This window comes from Mustelus asterias, chromosome 18 (assembly GCF_964213995.1).
Source record: "Mustelus asterias chromosome 18, sMusAst1.hap1.1, whole genome shotgun sequence".
NCBI lineage: Eukaryota > Metazoa > Chordata > Chondrichthyes > Carcharhiniformes > Triakidae > Mustelus > Mustelus asterias.
This window is the reverse complement of record NC_135818.1, coordinates 732,268-757,220: the sequence shown is the minus strand read 5'-3', so window position 1 is coordinate 757,220 and position 24,953 is coordinate 732,268. Positions and strand designations below refer to the sequence as shown.

Below are 24,953 nucleotides of genomic sequence, written 5' to 3'. Positions count from 1 at the left end.
TTGTGATGGGGCAAGCTGTGTTATTAAACATGGAACATGCCAGCAGGAAATTCAATGGCGACTTGTCCAATTGGGGAATTTTGAATTTTAAACTGAGTCAGGTCTGCCCATCGGTGTGATCAAAATGGGTCAACATTCTCGGCATTGAGGGATAGCTGGGAGGGGCAATGAGCCACCATTCTGGGCATGGGGGGGTTAGCTGGGAGGGGCAATGAGCCACCATTCTGGGCATGGGGGGGTTAGCTGGGAGGGGCAATGAGCCACCATTCTGGGCATGGGGGGTTAGCTGGGAGGGGCAATGAGGCAGCATTATGGGCATTGGGGGATAGCTGGGAGGGGCAATGAGCCACCATTCTGGGTATTGGGGGGGTAGCTGTGGGAGGGTCCATGAGCCACCATTCTGGGCATTGGGGGGGTAGCTGTGGGAAGGGCAATGAGGCAGCATTCTGGGTATTGGGAGGATAGCTGTGGGAGGGGCAACAAGGCAGTATTCTGGCCACGGGGGGAGATATTGGGAGGGACAATGAGGCAGCATTCTGGGTATTGAGAGGGGTTACTGGGAGGGGCAATGAGGTAGCATTCTGGGTATTGGGGGGTTACTGGGAGGGGCAATGAGGCAGCATTCTGGATATTGAGAGGGGTTACTGGGAGGGGCAATGAGGTAGCATTCTGGGTATTGGGGGGTTACTGGGAGGGGCAATGAGGCAGCATTCTGGGTATTGAGAGGGGTTACTGGGAGGGGCAATGAGGCAGCATTCTGGGTATTGAGAGGGGTTACTGGGAGGGGCAATGAGGCAGCATTCTGGGTATTGGGGGGTTACTGGGAGGGGCAATGAGGCAGCATTCTGGGTATTGGGGGGTTACTGGGAGGGGCAATGAGGGAGCATTCTGGGTATTGGGGGGTTATTGGGAGGGGCAATGAGGCAGCATTCTGGGTATTGGGGGGTTACTGGGAGGGGCAATGAGGCAGCATTCTGGGTATTGGGGGGTTACTGGGAGGGGCAATGAGGCAGCATTCTGGGTATTAGGAGGGTAGCTGTAGGAGGGGCAGTGAGATAGCATTCTGGGTATTGGGGGGGGATAGCTGGGGGAGGCAATGAGCCAAGAATTGAAGAGGGAACAGACTCTGGGCCCGATTTTACCAAAACTTCGCACGCGTTTTCGGGTGCGAAATCGTGGTAAATTTGGGGTTGGGCCTTTAACGTGGTGCGCACCCGATTCCTAGCAGAGCGCGGCTTTACCAACACCCGATTTGGGCGCGGGCCGGGCCCGCACCCGGATCGGGCGGCCTGCCGATTTAAATGCATTTGCATGCATTTAAATCAACTTAATGAAGCGCGCGCCCAACTCTACCGCCAAATCCCACTTTACCACCATGTGGCCCAATCCGCGTCTGCGTTTTTAACGACCTGGTAAATAAAAGTCGGAAGCCGGCGCTTCCTCAGTGAGGGTTGGCGGGGAGGTAGGTGCGTTGTGTTCGGAGGCTCCCCTGTACTTACGTGGCGTCTCTGCGAGTGAGTGGGGGGGAGGGGGGGCTGTTGCTGTGCACGAACTCCGATGTGCGTGTGGCAGCACAGACCTCGGGTCCTGCAGTCCGGCTGGGTCCTAGCACTGCAGGACCCGAGGCTGAAGATGTGCACACAGTGCAGATAGCACTGCTGCAGCCTTCCAATGTTACCAGGGGCTGTGACTGTGTGCTGCATGGGGTTGGGGGGACTGGGGGGCATGGGGGGTCTGTAACTGCATTGTTGATGCTCAAATGTTCAGAGTCCTGTGGTGAACTTGGAAGAATTGTCCCCGTGGTGGAACTTGGTTGGAAATAAGATTCAAGGAGATTACTACATCTGGGAAGCCAACCATAGTGAAAAAAAGTTTGTATTGGCAACTCTTCTCTCACATTCCATGGCAGATGTGCCCCTGCTTATGAATGTGATTTAATGGGCAACATTGGGTGCAGCTACTCTGCCTCTGGAGCAGCCTTGGATCCTTTGTCATCTTCTTTTCATCTGAACATTGCACAGAATTAGAGGAATCCCCTTTGGAAGATAATGTCAAAGTTATAATCGCAGGAACTAAAAACCTGACAGTCAAAAATCTGGGATAATATTCCAGAACATGGATGGGGGGATATACATTTTGAAATATTATCCCAGATTTTTGACTGACAGGTTTTTAGTCCCTGCGATTATAATTTTGACATTATTTTCCAAAGGGGGTTCCTCTAATTCTGTGCAATGTTCAGATGAAAACAAGATGACAAAGGATCCAAGGCTGCTCCAGGAGCAGATTAGCTGCACCCAAAGTTTCCCATGCAAATCACATTCATAAGTAGGGGCACATCTGCCATGGAATGTGAGAGAAGAGTTGCCAATACAAACTTCTTTTCACTATGGTTGGCTTCCCAGATGTAGTAATCTCCTTGAATCTTATTTCCAACCAAGTTCCACCACGGGGACAATTCTTCCAAGTTCACCACAGGACTCTGAACATTTGAGCATCAACAATCCAGTTACAGGTCGCAAAACGTGTATGGGCGCGCTGCAAAGAGGATTCTGGGCTCGGATCCGTATTACGCCTGGATCCCGCCCTTAGGCTCCGATTGGTAAAATCGGGCCCTCTGTTTTGCTTTTGTGACATTAAATGTGATAGATGAGCATTCGGATGTTTTGTGCACAGTGTATTGCATCAGTAACACCTCTATATATATCACAGTGGGGCATTATAGTTGCCTGGCTTGATAATTAATTCTGAGGGAAGCAGAGAGTCCACAGCATAAAGGTATCTGAAGACAATTCTGTGTTTGATGGTCTTTCGGCCTGCTTCACTCTGCTATGTACATCATTCCCATTTGATTATGTATTCATTTCTCCAATCCATCAGCATCTCCCACGATAGCATTATTACTCAGTGTGATCACTATTACTCTGTGTGATCACGATTACTCTGTGTGATCACTATTACTCTGTGTGATCACTATTACTCAGCATGATCACTATTACTCAGTGTGATCACTATTATTCTGTGTGACCACTATTACTGTGTGATCACTATTAGTCTGTGTGATCACTATTACTCTGTGTGATCACTATTACTCAGCGTGACCACTATTAACCTGTGTGATCACTATTACTCAGTGTGATCACTATTACTCAGCATGATCACCATTACTCAGTGTGATCACTATTACTCTGTGTGATCATTATTACTCTGTGTGATCACTATTACTCTGTATGGTCACTATTACTCTGTGTGATCACTATAGCTCTGTGTGATCATTACTACTCTGTGTGATCACTATTACTCTGTGTGACTTCTATTACTCAGTGTGATCACTAGTACCAAGTGTGATCACTATTACTCTGTGTGATCACCATTACTCTGTGTGACTTCTATTACTCAGTGTGATCACTATTACTCAATGTAATCACTATTAATCAGTGTGATTACTATTACTCAATGTGATCACTATTACTCAGTGTGATCACTGTTAATCTGTGCGATCATTATTACTCAGTGTAATCACTATTATTCCGTGTGATCATTATTACTCAGTGTGACCACTATTACTCAATGTGATCACTATTACTCAGTGTGATCATTATTACTCAATGTGATCACTATTACTGTGATCACTAGTACTCAGTGTGATCACTGTTAATCTGTGTGAACATTATTACTCAGTGTAATCACTATTATTCTGTGTGATCACTATTACTCAATGTGATCACTATTACTCAGGGTGATGACTATAACTCAATGTGATCACTATTATTCCGTGTGATCACTGTTAATCTGTGTGATCATTATTACTCAGTGTAATCACTATTACTCCGTGTAATCACTATTGCTCTGTGTGACTTCTATTTCTCAATGCGATCACTATTATTCAATGTAATCACTATTACTCAATGTGATCATTATTATTCAGCGTGATCACTATTACTCCATTTGATCACTATTGCTCTGTGTGATCACTATTACTCTGTGTGATCACTATTGCTCTGTGTGATCACTATTACGCAGTGTGATCACTATTACTCTGTGTGATCACCATTACTCTGTGTGACTTCTATTACTCAGTGTGATCACTATTACTCAGTGTGATCTCTATTACTCTGTGCGATCACTATTACTCAGTGTGATCACTATTATCCTCAGTGTGATCACTGTTGCTCTATGTGATCATTATTACTCTGTGTGATTATTATTACTCTGTGTGATCACCATTACTCTGTATGGTCACTATTACTCTGTGTGATCACTATAGCTCTGTGTGATCATTACTACTCTGTGTGATCACTATTACTCAGTGTGATCACTATTACTCTGTGTGATCGCTATTACTCTGTGTGATCGCTATTACTCTGGGTGATCAGTATTACTCTGTGTGATCGCTATTACTCTGGGTGATCACTATTACTCTGTGTGATCACAATAATGCTACAAAATGATCAGAATTACTTTACTGATGAGTTTTAAAAGGTTTACCACACAGAGGCATAATCTGTGATTAGGGATCTCGTGTTTGTTAAAGTCAAAAAGCAAATCACATGTCACAATCGCAATCAAAAGGTTGCAGCTGATCAAAAAACTGCCTCGCCTGAAGACTAGAATTAAAATACATTTTAGCAAAAATGAATGATAGAAATATTCACAATATTCCATTTCAATTGCCAGCAGGTGTTAGAATATATCAACAAAGTGTACAGAGAAAACCCGCATTGAGACTCCATCCATCTCTTCCAATACAACTGCAAAATAGGAAGCTGCAGTGATAACTGGTAGATTCGACTTATTATCCTACGAATATGTAAAGATTGAGACACAATCACTTTATCACCCTTGTGAACGTCACCACCGACCTGGGGAAAAGCTTCCCACCGTTCACCCTATCTATGCCTTTCATAATTTTATACACCTCTATTAGGTCACCCCTCATCCTCCGTCTTTCCAGGGAGAACAACCCCAGTTTACCCAATCTCTCCTCATAACTAAGCCCCTCCATACCAGGCAACATCCTGGTAAACCTCCTCTGTACTCTCTCCAAAGCCTCCACGTCCTTCTGGTAGTGTGGCGACCAGAACTGGACGCAGTATTCCAAATGTGGCCGAACCAACGTTCTATACATCTGCAACATCAGACCCCAACTTTTATACTCTATGCCCCGTCCTATAAAGGCAAGCATGCCATATGCCTTCTTCACCACCTTCTCCACCTGTGACGTCACCTTCAAGGATCTGTGGACTTGCACACCAGGTCCCTCTGCGTATCTACAGCCTTTATGGTTCTGCCATTTATCGTATAGCTCCTGATGTTATTTGTCAAAGAATGAATGGTTGGAAAGAAATGAAATTTCTTTTGTAAATAAAGTAAATTTCATAGAAATCATAGAAACCCTACAGTACAGAAAGAGGCCATTCGGCCCATCGAGTCTGCACCGACCACAATCCCACCCAGGCCCTACCCCCATATTCCTACATATTTACCCGCTAATCCCTCTAACCTACGCATCTCAGGACACTAAAGGGCAATTTTAACATGGCCAATCAACCTAACCCGCACATCTTTGGACTGTGGGAGGAAACCGGAGCACCCGGAGAAAACCCACACAGACACGAGGAGAATGTGCAAACTCCACACAGACAGTGACCCAAGCCAGGAATCGAACCCAGGTCCCTGGAGCTGTGAAGCAGCAGTGCTAACCACTGTGCTACCGTGCCGCCCAACAATTTGCCTCAACAAAATAAACAGCAATGAGAGTCAGCATTTTACTCACGTGATGGGAGCTAAAAGCCACCTTGCTTTACAAAGGGAAACACTCAGCACACTATGTGGCAGATCAACTCAATCTGTAAATAACTCTGGCGAGGCTTCAATGCCACATTTTCACATATAAATGTTGTTAGCGAGCATTACTTATATATTACATTTGTGTTCTCTGTCAACTTGACAATCACATGATCACTGCGGTCTCACAGCTCCAGGGACCTGGGTTTGATTCCGGCCTTGGGTGATTGTCAATGTGGAGTTTACACATTCTCCCCGTGTCTGCGTGGGTTTCCTCCAGGTGCACCGGTTTCTTCCCACAGTCCAAAGATATGCAGGTTAGGTGGATTAATGGGGTAAATATGTGGGGTTATGGGGATAGAATGCTATGTTGAAGAGTCAGTGCAGACTCGATGGGCCGAATGGCCCTCTTCTGCACTGTAGAGCTACTAAGATTCTATTTGAAAGCTTTAATCTACAAAATAGTCTTAGCAAAATTTAATCAAGTAAGAATCTTGACATCATTCCAAAGCTGTGCAATTCTGCAAAGCAATGTGTCATTCAGAGTATTGGCTTCCCTGGTCCTCTGTTTACTGCCATGCAATGTCCTGAAGCATTCACCCCCATTTGTAACAGCTAATTAGCAGAATCACATCGGGAAATATGTGGCTACAATACATCACTTCACACAAAATATGTTTGGGTTGCCGCATGTTAAATATTTGAGGAAATCAGAGATCAAATCCCAGGCCATTTACAGGAGCATTTTGTTAAATCAAGTCATGGATAAACTTTTAAGTTATTCCCTTTAAATTGCACAATTATCTTACAATTAAATATGCATTTTAAACCATTAGTTTAAAATCGATTGGATACAATTTTCTGTTACAGCTTAAAAATCAGAGAAATTGTCGACAGTTACATGTTGTCACAGTCGACACACAAAGGAAGGAATGTATATATTTATACATATCCACTAATTGGACCATTTTATAAAGTATATATTTTGTGCTTTTCGAGATGGACAGTTGCTGAGTTGACAAACTGGTCACATGCTGCTTTCCTGCTGTTTCAAAATTAACAAAAGCTTACACCTCAAATGTCTGGAATATTACACTCCTCGCATCAATGTTCCAGCCCAAACCACACACTGGCCCAGCAAACTGTTTGTCTGCTCCAGTCATCCACATACAGCACTTTGCAGACCCTAATCTCCAATAATGGTGCTGATGCTCTCATCATTAACTGGTCTAACGCAGTCGTTTCAACAAGTGGGCCTGGTTTAACAACCCAACACCAGTGTCCCAAGATCAAGAGGAATCCTGACTCCAATCAAACACCTCGGGATTCCAGCCATGGGAATCCGCCTCCTTTGTCCCACGTTGAGGAGGAGTGGTGCGAGGTATGTCACACAACCTCCACCAAGCTGCATGGTAATATTGTCCAGAGAAACTGAACTCGGGCAGTTACTGTTGGACCTCCGAAGGAAACAGTCGTTCCAGGTAAACTGCCTGCGATGTCCACCATCTACCATCAAGCTGGTGGCAGCAGAAAGCACTCTGACCCTCATCAAAAACCACAAACTGCTGGAATCTTGGAACTCGTGCCTCCCAGACTAACTCTCAAAACCTGCCTCCTCCCATCATGGGAGTCTCGCTTCTGGAAAGACAGGATTACCCTACACTCAGCTACCTTCCCCTCTGAAGGAACATTCCATTTGGCTTCAGATTCTGAACTCTGGACACATGTAAAACCCAAACTTGTATTTTACTGTAGTCATGATCTGAACACACTTTCTTTTTCCTTATCCTCTGTTTATTGGTTGAGTGAGAAGAAGTGGATGTTACGGAAGTCCTCGCACGCCGTGTGTGTGACTGTAAACATTAACCAACTCTTTTTTTTATTTTGCTGGAGGTTGCTGTGCAAGTTATTCATTGAGGATTGAAACATTCCAAATTTAAGGGTTGGGAAAATACATCGCCATTTACAACGGGGGAAATCCGAATAAATAAACACCTTTCTGTTTACGACGGGTGGGGAGTGGGAAAATCAGGCCTGGTTAAATTAACCCCGCCCATGCACCACCCCATCCCCTCCCCCCCATCCTACCCCCCCCCCCCCCACCACTCCCACCTCCCCCCAACCCCCCCACCACTCCCACTGCCGCCCCACCATTTGTCTGTGACAATGTTAATGCCACTTGTCCACCGCTCACTATGTTCATTCAGATGAGGTGTGGCTGTAAAAATACAAAGTACATTAATATACTCAATCCCCTGAAAGAAAATGGCATTGCTATAAGTTTGAGATATGAGGATGGGACAGGAATTTATCTCTTGTGGAAATATCCCAGCGGACACCTGCAGTTGTCTCAGGTGATAGTATTCTTCAGAGAAGCTCACAACATCCCAATTATCTCGATGCGATTCATTTTGTGCAACTTAGATGCTTGTGTGTATCTAATTTTATAAAACCAGCTACAGCTCTTGATAATGCAAACAGCAATAGATACTCTTCAAAACAAAATCACATAAGGTAAATGATTGGGTGCTTCTTGTAACTGGAGAAGATTCAGGAAGCAGGAAGTAATGAAGATAATGGGTTTTTATAATGGGCAAAACTGAGGTGTGAAGGAGACACTTCACCAGTCAAAGGCCAAACCACATTATTAATGGATTGTTGCAAAGAGCAAAAGAGCTCTCAATAAATTGGTAGTACGAGACTTTAGTTACATTAATGAGCTTATAATTGTGCAGTATTTAGTTGTTTGCTTATTTCCTTTCACCATAGCAGGTGACAGCGTTCCATGCATACCACAGTAAATAAATATAGGTCCAATTACATTCTGAAAGGGAGGAAAGGGTTCAGTGAGGCAAACCTTGGGGCCACTACGTAAAACAATGACAAATTCTGTGAAGTAATTACAGAGTCTTATCCAGGTTAAGCGTGTCAATACATCCTCTCAAACTTCAATATACTGGAAAATAACAGATTGCAAAGGAAGGAGCAGTCTTACACTTGTGCCTGACAAGTGTAGAGTCAAGCTGTGCCCTGTTTATCAGTCTGGGAAACAGAAGTGCTCTGTTCAGTAAAAACGGATAAAGAGAATCCTTATAAAGACTGAGATTCGCATGATGAATCTGATGCACCCACTTTAATTGAATGATGTTTGCCCAGCGTCTAGTCATCTCTTTGAGGTCAGTCTTGGAATTTATCAAGTGCCAAATGAAAGTTATTTACCTCAGGACTTTTTTCCTCTATAAGTTATCTATATTTCTGCTTTGCTGTATCAAATGTTGTAAAAGGAGCTTGTGTGAAAGCAAAACAAACAGCGACCTCCTTGAACAAGATGAACCACATCACAACAGAACAAAACAAAGACTTGTGAACAGAAAACTCTGTGTCATCCACATGAAGCAAAAATATGTCTGGCATTTTCAGTTCTTAATGTTCTGTACAAACAGCTGCTGATTAGTTTTTAGGAACCAGTGTCTCATCAACTTACTGGCTGTACATCTTACTCTCTTTCACAGAAAAAAGGAAAGTTTAATTTCAGTACATGCTGTTGCTGCAGCAATAATTTGCCCAGGAATGTGCCGACTTCAGTCCAAAGGTATATCTAACATTGTATATGAAATAATTTCTTCATCCTCTCCAGCTTAACAGTATTGCAAATGCCCACTCGAGCCCCCGGGTCCTTATCTTGCAATATTGTTGGAATTACAAACTGAAAAACAATTGGCTATCACCTTTGATGCATTAAGATTTCTTAGAATGGAGAAAGAGCTGAGTTTTTTTCTGCCCACACTCATACATAATTAACATATAAACTGTTCAGCAACATGGCACACACAGTTCTTGTTACATGATGAACTGCTTCCATTTAGTAGATTCAGGAATAACACAAATCACAACATATGCTGACGGTGTGCAATCTTTAACTGTGAACATAATCAAATGTGTCATTTACTCTACCATGTATCTCATTAAAGGAAAAGGTTATTCATCTGAATGTCTCCATAATTCTCTGATAGAAAGGACAATGGCTCGAATCTAACAGCACACCCATTTTTCTTTTATTCTTACATCTTATGTTTTGTCACCTGACCATGTGTGACCTTTACCCTGAGGAGAGCTTCATATCATAACCATCACCAAGGCTGCCTGTTTTCACCTCTACAACATGAACTGTCGATCCTCTTAGTCTCCATTACTGACACAGAAGCCCTATCAACATGTCTATTATTTTCAAATGCTCTTCATCTCCATTCTCTGTGTCCTCCTGTGGATGAACTTCAACTTGTCCAAAATCCTGTCATTTGCAATCTGTTCCTCTTTTCTTTGTTCCCTGATTTTACCAACCTCCACTAGCTCCCAAACCTGATTCATTTCATTCAAAATGCTCATCTTTGCTTCCCAAATGGTTTATTTCCTGTTTCAGTGAACATGAATGAGGATATCTGGGCCTATCTGTGCATCATTTACCATTCCCATGAACCTGTTCATGTCCTGTGTTCTTCTAACACTGAGGCTTGTGCATGTTCTCTGAATCTTTGTCACTTCCTGGTAGCAAAACCTTCAGCAATTTCCACCCTAATCTCCAGGATTCATTTCCTACACGCCTCCGCCATCTTAATCCTCTCCCTATTTTCAAACATCTCTCTTTCAACCTTTCTGTTGCTTTTGGCTATTTTTCCCTAACTTTCCTCTTTCTGCTTGGCCCTTCTTTCTCTGTGAAGTGGCCTAGACCATGTCAAGGCGCTGACAAATACAAACGGTTGCTGCTCAGAGGCAACCCAGAAGCAGATATCTTGCCTAAAATGTATTGTTCATTCCATGAACCTTTCCTGTTGTGACATTATGGAACATAGAATATTGAATAGTACAGCACAGGAACAGACCCTTTGGCCCATGAGGTTGTGCCGAACATGATGCCAAATTAATCAAATCCCCTCTGCCTGCCCTTGGTCCATATCCCTCTATTCCTTGCAGATTCACGTACTTACCTAAAAGTACTTTAAATGCCCCTATTGTATCTGCCTGCTCTACCTCCCCTGGCAGTATGTTATGAGCCAGGAGTGCTGTCGAAGACACATCACATTCTGGAATGAAAGCAGCATCTTGAACCCAGTGCAGTAGTTGGCATGCATGCATAATTCTGCAAATTGACAACGTGCAGCCAAACCAAATGCACCTGTCTATTTTCCAACAATCTCTTCACATTCTAATCACTAACCTTATAGCGCGATTTGCATCATCTTGTTCATGATCCTGCATGTCACCATCGTCACCATGACTCCCTGCGATTAATATTTCAGAGTCGTGAGACATGGACTCCTCCATATCGTCGAGAAGCGCACCGTATTTTTCACCATCATTGTCATCGCTCCCTTCTTCCATCACCACATCTGATTCTGCCCCAGGGCTCAGCAAGTCTATCGGGATATACAAACCGCACAAAGCAATCACACATTTTGCTGCTGATGCTAATACAGCGATCATCTAAAATCGAAGCAATAGTTAAAATGTGACATATCTAGTGTTCCATAGACTTTCCAAATGTAACATATGTAATAGGAAGATGCTGAGGGAACACTTCCTCTTGGCATTTGACATCAGGTGTACAATTTCTTTACAGTTTAAGTGATGTCTGAACAGGTTCGCCAAGTGATGGCTTCACCAAATCATGCATTTGCATGAAATATTCAAGCAAATTATCGTGCCAATAAGAGTTAAGACTTTTAATCGGAAACATATTTGTACAAGTCCAAAGATGCACTGGTTAGGTGGATTGACCATGATAAATTGCCCCTTAGTGTCAGGGGGATTGACAGGGTAAATACGAGGGGTTACGGAGATAGGGCCTGGGTGGGATTGTTGTCAGTGCAGACTCGATGGGCCGAACGGCCTCCTTCTGCACTGTGGGGATTTTATGATTCTATTCCATGATTCTAAACATTCATGAAAAGCCACTGCAAGTCTCGAGCACACAAAAACGAGTGGCACTCCACTGCAGTACTGAGCGAGTGCAGCAGTATTGGAGGTGCTTCTATCAGATGAGATATGAAACTGAGGCCTCGATCTGCTCTCTCCAGTGGACATACAACAATTTCCTGACTCGAATTTGAAGGTGATGGTCAGTACAGGCTTGGAGGGCCAAAGGGCCTGTTCCTGTGCTGTAATTTTCTTTGTTCTTTGTTCTATGAGCAGGCTGTGTTATTCCCGATGTCCTGGTCAATGTTTATCCTTCAATCAATGGCACAAAAAGCGATTATCTGGTCATTATCACATTGCTGCCTAGGAGTGTTTGTTGGCTGCCATTGTTCCTACACTTAATTGATTGCATCGAGTTCTGGAATCTCCAGTGTGTCCAGTAAAGGGTTAACATCAGGAGCACCTTGATACCGATGTAACTATCATGCAATGCCACATGACTAAAAGACTGAGCTCTGGTGGGCAGCAGAAGTAGGACCTGGTGTCGAGTTACTGAGCTAGATATAGATCTGTAAATAAACTGGAGAGGTTTCCATGGATAACAATCTATGGGGAAAAGGAAAACCTAAAGAAAATCCATTAAAACCCTAAACTCAAGGTGAAAGATGATGGCAGCTGACACAACATGTCAGACCCTGAAAAACTCCCAAGAGATATCTGCAAACCTGAAAAATAAATCCTGGGGAAACGACAAGAAGGGAAAAGATTGAAGATTCACCTGAGAATGGGTGTCACAGTTCCAACAGGCACACAGGGCGGAATTTTCCATCCCGGGATCTGTGGTGGAGGCGGGTTTGGGAGGGCCAGAGAGAGGGCTCAGCTGCTGAGGGCAGCAGCAAGTACAGCTCGTGACATGCCTCTCTGAGCCACATCCTCATATCTGTGGGGGTTCCCCGCTCTGGAAAATGCTGCCCAGAATCCTTGTGAACAACCTGCAGTGAGTCAATCACTTGCCCCACAATCCACTGGGTTATTTGTAAGACTGGAAACTCCCTAACAGCATTGTGGGTGTACCCACACCTCAGGACCTCCTGCAGCTCAACAAGGCAGCTTACCACCACCTTCTCAAGGGCAACGAGGGGTGGGCGACACCCACATCCCGCAAATGAATTTTAAACATGTGTGAAGCTTGTGTGAAATTTCTGTATATTTTAAATGCTGAGTACATTGCTCTCAAGCCCATCTTCCGTCTTCTCCTTGCTCAGGGGAAGTTAAGCCATGATCGCCAGGAGAGGGAGCAGACTGGAGGGGTACAGCCACACGGATTTCCAAGTCAGGATGGTGAGTGACTTGGAGTGCATCTTCCAAATGGTGGTGTTCCCATAGACCTGCTGACTTAGGGCTTATTTGTTTTGGAAGATGCTGTCTACGGAGCCCTGGGGAATTCCTGCAGTGCATCTTGTAATGGTGCATTCTGCTGCCACTGAGCATCGGTGGTGGAGGGAGTGAATGTTTGTGGATGGGGTGCCAATCAAGCCCTGGATGGTGTTGAGCTTCTTGAGTGTTGTTGGAGCTGCACCCATCCAGGCAAGTGGGGAGTATTCCATCACACTCCTGACTTGTGTCTTGTAGATGCTGGACAGGCTTTGGGGAGTGAGGAGGTGAGTTACTCTCCACAAGATTCTCAGCCTTTGACCTGCTCTTGTAGCCACTGTGTTTATATGGCTAGTTCAGTTCAGTTCTGGTTAATGGTAACCTCCAAGATGTTGATAGTGGGGGATTCAGCAATGATAATGTCATTGAATACCATTGAAATATGGTGGTCATGAAAAGCATTATACAGAGACAAATCTTTGTTTAGTTTGAGATGCAGAGATGAATGTAAGTTCCAACTTACCTCCATTAATCGCCACTTCACCAAGGCAATTATTTGGCACTTTTGGGGCACAACGTTTATGACAGTTGAACTTGCAATCTAACAAAAATCAACGATTTAGTTAATAATAAACAAACAGCTCATGGGACATTATTAATAAAATTCTTGAAACGTCAGATTCGGTTAATTAAGAAAAAGTAAATATGGAAATCGTGTCAATAACAATTAATTTTAATAGACTTGACAATTGAATATGACTATACTGTGTGAGAAATGAAGTCGATTGTGTCAGGAGTTGGTTCAGTGATATAGCACGCTGAGTAAGTCTGCTGTACAATGGAAACATGCATTAACCCTCGGTCTGCAGTCAGTATCCATCAGAGAGATTCAAGAAACTGAACTGAAGAGAGCTACTCCTCTGGAGGGAGTGGTGAGTTAATAAAATTACACTTAAACAGAAATCAATTAATATTTTTGTCCAAAGTTATCTGACAGTTGTCTCCAGAGTAACAATCCAAAACCTCAGGGAGAAGGCTGGTGCCAGTTTAATCAGATCAGGAATAGTAGCATGAAGTAGCACAACACATTGCATTTCGGTAAAACACTGCCTTACTTTTCAGTCATGGAGCAAATCAAAGGAATATAAAAGCAAGAACAATGATGAGCAAGTTAATTAAAGGACATGAAGTTCCAGTCAAGAAAATCCTTTTTGTGCGTCAGGCCATTCTGTGTAAAGTTAACATTGTTTTCTCAGATTAGTGGGACAATGAACAGGATCTGCATTTTATTGCTCAATCCTAGTTATTTGTGCATGAAACAAAACTTGTCAGCATTGTGATCTGTGAGGAGGATGGTGTAGAACTTCAAAAGGACATAGACAAATTGGTGGAAAGGATGGGCAAATGGCAAATGAAATTTAATGCAGATAAATGGGAAGTGATTGATTTTGGTCGGAAAACATACAAAGAGAATATAAAATAAAGAGTGCAATACTAAACGGATGCAGGAGCAGAGGCACCTGAGTGCATATGTGCATAGATCATAGAAGGTAGCAGAACAGATTGAAAACTTGGCTAATAAAGCACACAGCATTCTACGCTTTATAAATGGGGCATAGAGTGAGTTTATGTTAAATTTGTATACACTTATTCTTCTTACGTATGACTTTAAGAGCAGAAGCCATCATCACTGTTTTAATGTCAGCTCCCCAAACCAGTCAAATGCCCTACTGGAGAGCAAATGGAACTCCAGGATGTTGCCCTCAAACTTGAGAGTCAGGGCCAAGATGTTATTTTGTTTGCTCCGCAGTTTGGTGAGGGTTTCTGCGGTCAAAGCCAGGTGAAGTTTTGTCTCATGTACAACAGGTAGCCACATGCGCCATGTTCAGTCTGAGGCCTATGAAGTATTGTCCACATGTTCTGAGTGAGACTGGGGCCTGGTTGTTGAGATGTTGGGTCAGAGACAATGGCAGGGTTTTCTGGTCACTTCCACCGCAGGGATCCTCCAGACTTGCTGAAAGTCAGAACAAAGTCAGCACAGGAACAGGCCCTTTGGTCCACCAAGCCTGCGCCAACACACAACGCCTTTCCAAACTAAAGACCTTTAGCCTCTATGCGATCCGTATCTCTCTATTCGCTGCCTTTTCATGTATCTGTCAAGATGCCTCTTAAACGTTCCTATTGTATCTGCTTCTACCACCTCCTTTGGCAGCGCATTCCAGGCACTTACCACCCTCTGTGTAAAAAACTGGCCTCTCACATCTCCTTTATACTTTCCCCCTTTTAACATCGAAACATAGAAAATAGGAGTGAGTGGTTAGGATCTGGAATGCACTGTCTGAGAGTATAGTAGAACCACATTCAATTTTGGCTTTCAAGGGAGAATTAGATAATTATCTGAAAAGGAAGGGTGTGCAGAGCTACCTGGAGAAGGTGGGAGAGTGGCTCTCAGTGGATCGTTCCTTCCAGAGAGCCAGTACAGTGTGATGGACAGAATGGCCTCTTTCTGTGTTGTAACCATTCTATAAGTCTAACAGAGTTGCAGATAAAGTGGGACATTTGCCGCTTTCCTGATCTAAAAAGTGTCACAGATGGAACCTGGGTACATATTACAAAGCTTCTGAGTTTAGTCATTATCCAATTAATTACTGGGGCTGTGAATTCATTATGAAACTTTACTTCTAAATTAAAACTTTAAAGAAACCTCTGGGAGAAATCTTCAGCATATTTGAAATTGTATCACAGCTTAGACTGGTCAAGAATCGTGAGGAGTTATAGTTGCTAGATTGTAAACAAGGATTGCAAACAGAAGAGCAAGATATAAGTCTAAATGGTGTTGAGTATGATGGGGACTGGGATGACAACGAGAGAGTCTGGATAGTTTTATAATGTAGACTTATGATGAAATATAATTTTTTGAATGAAATGAGTAGGGCCTGGAAGGATTTCATTTGTCATTGTAAAAAGAAACTGCAGTCTTTTAATCTAAGAGACACAAACACATTAGACATTACACAACTTTTTAAAAAATAGTTTTCAGATAAATTTGAAAAGTTCTCACTCTCTGGACTAGAGCATCAGTGCATGCATATTGATAACAATACTCACCTTTACATTGCACGCCCTGTCTAAAAAGCCCTTTCAAAAGCTTCTTACAGTACTGACAAACGGTGGGCCGGGTGTAAGAATGAATTACGAATGTGTGAGGCACTTTAACTTTGGAAAGGAAAATCTTATCCAGTTGAATGGGACGGCCAATGTATGACTGTGAATTGGAGCGTTTCTCTCTTCCAATGAAAGACTCGGATGGTGTCTTCTGCTGTAAGTACAGAATAACGAAACATCATTTTATTTGGCAGCCGTTGTTCTGTAACAGATTAGAAAGATATTTGAAAAATATGGAGTAGATATTGAGCAATAGCTAGACAGTTATTTATATGATACTGAATAAGGTGAGGTAACCCTTTGATAGATTGCAAAATGGCAGTATGTATACAGCAATTAGGATTTACCTAATTACTTTGGAATGTTCGGGACACGTTTCCATTCTTCACCATCTATTTTATCTTGTACTATTAAACAGTAATTTGCACATTGATTGGCTTAAATTTCTACACCAATTGCTTCACACTTAGCTATCAGATAGAAATACTGTTGAGTCAGTTTCAAAGTGCTTTGGAAAGTGAGAAGGTTAAGCAAGTATTTGCAATGCACAGTTATGGAAATAAGATTGTACTTTAGCAATATCACTTAGGTTAAAACACAAAATGAATATATGATCTTTATATTCTCTTACTGAATCAGGGATGTGATTGTCATTTTTGATTAGTAATATCACAGCAGTTAATGTGTGCCTGAATTTTAAAATACTGTTTGATCTGACATTTTCTTTGAATTCTAAAACATTTGCACTCTATGTTTTCTCAGTTTCCGGCAGATGCTACAAGTACACCTATTATGCAACTTAAATACTAATGTATTGAACTCACAGTATGTTGGTATTTATACCACAAGTGTGAGGGTAGATTGCTGAATTACAAATGCAGTCATTTGCATAATATATTCTACTGTCAGGACTGGAATTGCTTATCCTGCCAATCATTTCTTTAGTAACCTCCCCACAACTAACTCCACAAGCATGTTTTAATAAGCTGCATTTCAATAATATGATGGAGGTGTAGTTGTTGTTTAATTTGAATTATCCAGTAACTGTACATATTAATTAAACCAACAAAATTGGAGCTGATGGCTAATTCATTTCTTTTCCACCTCAAAAAATTATTTGAATTAAAGGCAGCTGACTTTAAATTTCTACCTCTGTGCCTCAGTGGGAGTTAATGATTGAGGGATACACACAGGCACACATCTTGTAGCATACTGGGAAGGCTGAATAAAGAGACTATACATTCCCTTCATTTAGCAGGATTCAGCAAATAGAAACATAGAAACATAGAAGATAGGAGCAGGGGGAGGCCATTCGGCCCTTCGAGCCTGCTCCGCCATTCATCACAATCATGGCTGATCATCCAACTCAATAGCCTAATCCTGCTTTCTCCCCATAACCTTTGATCCCATTCGCCCCAAGTGCTGTATCCAGCCGCCTCTTAAATACAAAACATGGAACATGGTTCCAGAATCTTCACCTGCACAAGGCACCAGACAGCTAAAAGTTACTCTGCTTTTATCACAAGTTAAAATCAGGGATGGGATTTTACAGACTTGGTCGTCCCGAAAACAAAAAATCCCACCCGAGGTCAATGGACTTTCCCATTGGCCGCTCCTCATCTGCTCCGATTCCTCTGGCAGGCGGGCGGGCGGTAAAATTCCGGCCGTCAATGTTTCACACACAATGTCCAAAATTTGTAATTCTGGGAGACTACAACCTGTCTTCCAAAATTACTGAAAATCCTGGGAAATGCTGAAGTAACGAATCATTTAATAATAATTACATTAAATATCCCTCCCAACCAAGATGCAGGAAACTATATAAGAAACCTTTGCTACCAATTCTCAATAACCATCGAATTTTTTGTCACAAAGGGAACAAATGAACCCGACCCAAGTTTTGTCACCTCATGAACTATTTGGTATCATTAACTGAAAAATCAATTGTGAATAATTATTGGATGTTGAATATCAAAGCTATTCCAATGATGTATGTTGATTGGCCATGGTAAATTGCCCTTTGATGTCAGGGGGATTAGCAGGGTAAATACGTGGGGTCACGCGTTAGGGCCTATGTTCCTATGTTCTGAGGCCTGGATGGGATTGGGATGGGATTGAGTAGCAGACATTAATTTGTACATATCTTAGTGTTAGGGCCTGGAAGAGGCTGAAGCAAAAAGGAGCAGGTAAAGCCTGTGTTGGGAATACAGAGCAAGGAGAGTCAGAAATGAGGGGAAGAGTTTAACTCAGACTTTCAATATTCAGCCTCACAAACTAGAATTCAAAATTACTCGTCACATCCCCATCAGTTTCAAAATTCACTTTCAACCAATTGTTTCAGAGTGGTCAGGATGTTAATTGTTGGGTTTTTCGCCATTGTTCAGAATGGAATAGTTCATAGGAGGGTGAATACAAAGGTATGACTGACCGTGTCTCTAACAGCAATGTAAAGAGAAGCTTTATGTACATTCCCTGAACCTCCAGATTAAATTGTAACTTTGAAATTGTTCTCTGTGGACAATATTTCACCAGTATGTTGTGGAGCCTTGTTTTTAAAGAGTTGTGCCTGCTTTAGTGTACACGTATAGGTGACAGTCAGATCGTCATGGCAGGTATTGTATTCAATTGTGATGTCAACACTTCAGGTTTATCAAACCATAAACAGTTTAGACTACAGGGAATTCTATGACCAGTGTAGTCAGTGTACTAGTTATATAACAGGCCTGTTTGTGTTAATGGGATTCACCTGTTTTACGCAGTTCTGTTGTAATGTTATTGCTGATACATAATCTCGGTAACAAGCGACTGTAATGATTCATAGCACCTATCCGCTGGAGTTGCAAAAAAGTAATGTTGGAGTTTGTGAAAGTGAATCCTTCTGGTTATAGACAAGTGAAGCAGATGCATTTACATATCGCCTTTCACAAGCTCAGGATGTCCAAAGTTTTCTTTCAGCCAATGAAGCACTTTGTGACATGGAGTTACTGTTCGAAACATGGCAATCAATTTGTACACAGCAAGATCCCATGAATAGCACTTCGATAAATGAGCAGATAATCTGATTAAAGTGATATTGGATGAGGACATTAAATATTATTGGCCAGGACACTAAACAGAACTTTCTGATATTTTAAGGTAGCGTCATGATATTTTTTACTTTAATTTCTTATCGAAAAGATGTCAACTCTAAGAGTGCGTCACTCCCTGTAGATCAGTCATGATCATAATGAATGGCAGAGCAGGCTCGAAGGACCTTGCTTCTATGTTTCCCTCAATACAGGAAGTACTATAGTACAGTATCGCACATTGATGAAGTGTCAAAATGTGTCACAGTCCTGGAACTCCCTTCAGAATGACACTGTGGCTGTATTCACACTGCATAGACTATAGCAGTTCAAGAAGCTCACAACCACCTTCTCAAGGGTAATTAGAGATGGACAACAAATGTTGACCTTGTCAGTGGGGTTCAGACCCATCAACAAATAAAAAGTGTGCTTCTTGGCAAACTGTATTGATTCCCCCAGGCCTTTGTATTGGATAATGATTTAATTAACTGGAAACTATCTCCAGTGTATTTACTGAGCAGTTGCCTGTAATCTCCATCGGTTTAGCAACCTGGGGATGGAGTTAGAAAGTGGAGATTCAAGCAGCTTCGATCAGCTGCCCCTGAAATAATAAAAATGGATGAAGAGAGCTTTCACTCGCCATTATTTGTGCCAGGTGGATTCCTTTTAACCGAGACATTTGCATTATAGTATTGAGGCAGTCAGTTCCTCAGGTGAATAGTTAACAGTACTTAATCCGAATTTAACAAGGTGTGAACAATTTAATGCATTGCCCACAATGGCCAGAGTGCTTAATCCCTTAACCGTGAAGGCTGCCTTTGTAACTGAATTCAAAGGTAATGATAAATAATTATCATCATTTGCCCAATGTAGGTAGCAACTGGATAAGCAGCAACAATGTAGGTGGTGAGGACTGTTTTTGGTTTGACCTATGAACCCCGCAGCATGTAATTCAGTTTAAAATCAGTAGTACACATTCTCAGATTTCATTGTAAAATTATACTCGATGACAGGGGCATTAATGTGTTACCTGAGCTCCAAATCACAACTGTTAGCCAAGGATAATCCATCCAGATTTTTTGTATTGCGGCAGAGTTCTTGGAAGCCCCGTTTAATTAGCAAATGGGCTTTCACTGAATAGTCATTTTCTCCAGCGGTCAATAAAAGTTAAAGGTCAAAGTAGGTTTTGCAGAATGGAACAGATTCGCATCCCCTTGTGTGACTGCAATACCCAGGTGTGTTGTCGAATGTAACGCCAAATGCAGAAGCAGCAAACTGTGAGTTACACAAATCTTTCGTGTTGAGCACAGGGTGACAAATCACCAGGCTTTGACCAAGTCTCCTGGCCTTGGGAGGTTAATATTCAGCGATTTGACCAGTGAATTGAGAACAATGAAGTTTCTGTAAAATGAAATCCACCTAACTGTGTATCAAAATAATTTTAAAATACCTCAATGTTGCCAGTGGGATTCGTACCAAAATTGGCCGTGATGGGGTAAAATTCACTCTTAAATGGCTTTCAATTCGATCCACTTTAATGAGGTGACTTTCAGTGACACAGCGATTCAATTGAATGAAAATGGAAGAAAATTAAGTCTTGCATGAACTGCAAATGACAGAATGTGACGTGGAAACCAGAGATGGACCGGACATCACTGGTAAAACAGGATACATTAAAATGCTGGATAAAAGCAAATTACTGTGGATGCTGGAATCTGAAACCAAAGAGAAAATGCTGGAAAATCTCAGCCGGTCTGGCAGCATCTGTAAGGAGAGAAAAGAGCTGACGTTTCAGATCCAGTTGACCTTTTGTCAAAGCTGAAGTTAAAATGCTGACAGTTGCTGAAGGTTTTTATGTACAAATCAAGTGCCGATCTACAAAAACGGCCCACAGTATAATTTCAAGTGAGCGAGGGAAAAATGAGCTTCAGGCTTTTGATTACTATTTGTTCATGGCGTGTGGGTGTGCTGGCGAGGTCAGCATTTATTGCCCATTCCTAATTGCAAGGTGCTTGTGAGCCACCTTCCCTATGCGGCAGCACGGTGGCACAGTAGTTAGCACTGCTGCCTCACAGCGCCAGGGACCCGGGTTCGATTCCCGACTTGGGTCACTGTCTGTGTAGAATTTGCACATTCTCCCTGTGTCTGTGTGGGTTTACTCCGGGTGCTCCAGTTTCCTCCCACAGTCCAAAGATGTGCGGGTTAGGATGATTGGCCACACTGAATTGACCCTTAGTGCCAGGGGGATTAGCAGGGTGAATACATGGGTTTGCAGGACTAGGGAATGGGTGGGATTGTTGTCTGTGCAGGCTCAATGGGCCAAATGGCCTCCTTCTGCACTGTGGGGATTCTATGATAAACCACTGCACCTACAGAGCTGCTCGAAAGGACTTTGACCCAGTGACAATGAAGGAACAGGGATATATTTGCATTTTAGGATGATGAAAGACTAAGAGAGGACTTATGCATTTGCTGCCTATGTTTTTTAGGGAATAAAGGTCATGAGTTTGGAAGTTGCTGTCAAAGGAGCCTTGGTGAGTTGCTGCAATGCATCTTGTAGATGGCTCATACTGCTGTCACAATGCATCAATGGTGGAGGAATTGGATGTTGGAAGTGGTGGATGGAATGTCAATCAAGTGGGGCTGCTTTGTCCGGGATGGTGTTGAGCTTCTTGAGTGTTATTGGAGCTGTACTCATCCGGATAAGTGGAGAGTATTCCATCACACACCTAACTTGTGCTGATGGTTAGCAGGCTTTGGGGAGTTAGGAAGTGAATTACTCGCCAGCCTCTGACCTGCTCTTGTAGACACAATATTCATGTGGCAAACCTAGCTCAGTTTCTCATCAATGGTAACCCCCAAGAATATTAAAATTGGGGACTCAGTGTTGGTAATGCTGTTGAATGTCATGGGGAGATGGTTAGATTCTCTCTTGGTGGAGATGCTCATTGTTTGGCACTTGTGTGACACGAACCTTCCATGCCACTCTGAATGTTGTCTTGGTCTTGATGCAAATAGACACAAGCGCTTTCAGTGGTGTTGGAATGGCAAATGGAAAATTATAACGCTGATTATAGAGTAACACTTCATAGTGGCATCCCCCAGCAGTATGTCATTCTTTTTGAGAACTTTAAGATTTTTTTTCACTTTTAGTAATTTCAATGTCCACCTTTCTGCATCTTTTCATGATGGAAGAGGAGAAAGTTTGGTCCCAAACCAGTGTCCTCTGTTTGAACAGAGGGAAATATGATAGGATGAGGGATGAATTGGCTAAGGTAGACTGGGAGAGCAGGCTGGCAGGTAGGATAGCTGAGGAACAGTGGAGGATTTTTAAGGAGATCCTTTTCAGTTCTCAGCAAAAATATATTCCAGCAAAAAAAAAGGATTGTAAGAAAAGGGAGAACCAGCCGTGGATAACGAAGGAAATAAAGGAGAGTATTAAAATAAAAACAGCTGCGTACAGAGTGGCCAAAAATAGTGGAGAAACAAGTGATTGGGAAAAATTTAAGAAACAACAAAGAGAGACTAAGAAAGCGATAAAGAAAGGAAGGATAGACTATGAAGCTAAGCTAGCAATTAATATAAAAAATGATAGTAAAAGTTTTTATAAATATATAAAAAGGAATAGAGTGGCTAGAGTGAATGTTGGACCCTTGGAGGACGAGAGGGGGGAGTTAATAGTGGGAAATGAGGATATGGCTGAGTCTTTAAATACGTTTTTTGTGTCGGTCTTCACGGTGGAGGACACAAATAGTTTGCCAAATATTAACGATAGAGGGTTGGCAGCAGTAGAAATACTTCATACAATTAATGTTACCAGAGAGGCAGTGCTGGGTAGACTAATGGGACTGAAGGTGGACAAGTCCCCGGGTCCGGATGGAATGCATCCCAGGGTATTGAAAGAAATGTCAGAGGTAATAGTGGATGCGTTAGTGATTATTTATCAAAACTCGTTGCATTCTGGGGTAGTGCCGGTTGATTGGAAAACGGCTAATGTTACGCCGCTGTTTAAAAAAGGAAGGAGACAAAAGGCGGGTAACTATAGGCCGGTCAGCTTAACGTCTGTAGTAGGGAAAATGCTGGAATCCATTATTAAAGAGGAGATAGCAGGGCATCTGGATAGAAATGGTTCGATCAATCAGACGCAGCATGGATTCATGAGGGGAAAGTCGTGCTTGACGAACATGTTGGATTTTTATGAAGATGTGACTAGGGCGGTTGATGGAGGAGAACCGGTGGATGCGGTGTTTTTGGATTTCCAAAAGGCGTTTGATAAGGTGCCCCATAAAAGGCTGCTGAAGAGGATTAGGGCACACGGAGTTGGGGGTAGTGTGTTAAAGTGGATTGGGGACTGGCTATCCGACAGGAAGCAAAGAGTCGGAATAAATGGGTGTTTTTCCGGTTGGAGGAAGGTAACTAGTGGCGTGCCGCAGGGATCGGTACTCGGGCCGCAACTGTTTACCATTTATATAGATGATCTGGAGGAGGGGACGGAGTGTAGGGTAACGAAGTTTGCAGACGACACAAAGATAAGTGGAAAAGTGAATCGTGTGGAGGACGGAGAAGATCTGCAGAGAGATTTGGACAGGCTGAGTGAGTGGGCGAGGATATGGCAAATGGAGTATAACGTTGATAAATGCGAGGTTATACACTTTGGAGGAAATAATAACAAATGGGATTACTATCTCAATGGAAACAAATTAAAACATGCTACCGTGCAAAGGGACCTGGGGGTCCTTGTGCATGAGACGCAAAAGCCCAGTCTGCAGGTACAACAGGTGATCAAGAAGGCAAATGGGATGTTGGCCTATATTGCGAGGGGGATAGAATATAAAAGCAGGGATGTCTTGATGCACCTGTACAGGGCATTGGTGAGGCCGCAGCTGGAATACTGTGTGCAGTATTGGTCCCCTTATATGAGGAAGGATATATTGGCATTGGAGGGAGTGCAGAGAAGGTTCACCAGGTTGATACCGGAGATGAGGGGTTTGGATTATGAGGAGAGGCTGAGGAGATTGGGTTTGTACTCGTTGGAGTTTAGAAGGATGAGGGGGGATCTTATGGAGACTTATAAGATAATGCGGGGGCTGGATAGGGTGGAGGCGGAGAGATTCTTTCCACTTAGTAAGGAAGTTAAAACTAGAGGACACAGCCTCAAAATAAAGGGGGGTCGGTTTAAGACAGAGTTGAGGAGGAACTTCTTCTCCCAGAGGGTGGTGAATCTCTGGAATTCTCTGCCCACTGAGGTGGTGGAGGCTACCTCGCTGAATATGTTTAAAGCGCGGATGGATGGATTCCTGATCGGTAAGGGAATTAAGGGTTATGGGGATCAGGCGGGTAAGTGGTACTGATCCACGTCAGATCAGCCATGATCTTATTGAATGGCGGGGCAGGCTCGAGGGGCTAGATGGCCTACTCCTGCTCCTATTTCTTATGTTCTTATGTTCTTATGAGAAGCTAATAATGATTTTTCTGCACACTCCACATAGATGTTTCACCCTCACCATGCCCTGATTGGTTTTGATCTCTCTTAGAGTCACAGGGTCATAGAGGTTTCCAGCATGGAAACAGGCCCTTCGGCCCAACTTGTCCATGCCGCCCTTTTTTTTAAACCCTTAGGCTAATCCCAATTGCCCGCATTTGGCCCAT

General features: G+C 42.8%; 1 protein-coding gene across 1 annotated transcript in view; it reads right to left on the bottom strand.

The window, feature by feature from the left end:
• The window catches only part of prkd1 (protein kinase D1), a 343,163-nt gene that overhangs the window by 56,829 nt on the left and 261,381 nt on the right, over positions 1–24,953 (bottom strand). The window contains exons 5-7 of the mRNA XM_078233155.1: positions 16,183–16,393; positions 13,598–13,675; positions 11,003–11,201 (exon numbers count right to left, since the gene is read on the bottom strand). Of these exons, the coding sequence (XP_078089281.1) occupies positions 11,003–11,201; positions 13,598–13,675; positions 16,183–16,393 (488 nt within the window). The remainder of the gene's footprint in view (positions 1–11,002; positions 11,202–13,597; positions 13,676–16,182; positions 16,394–24,953) is intronic.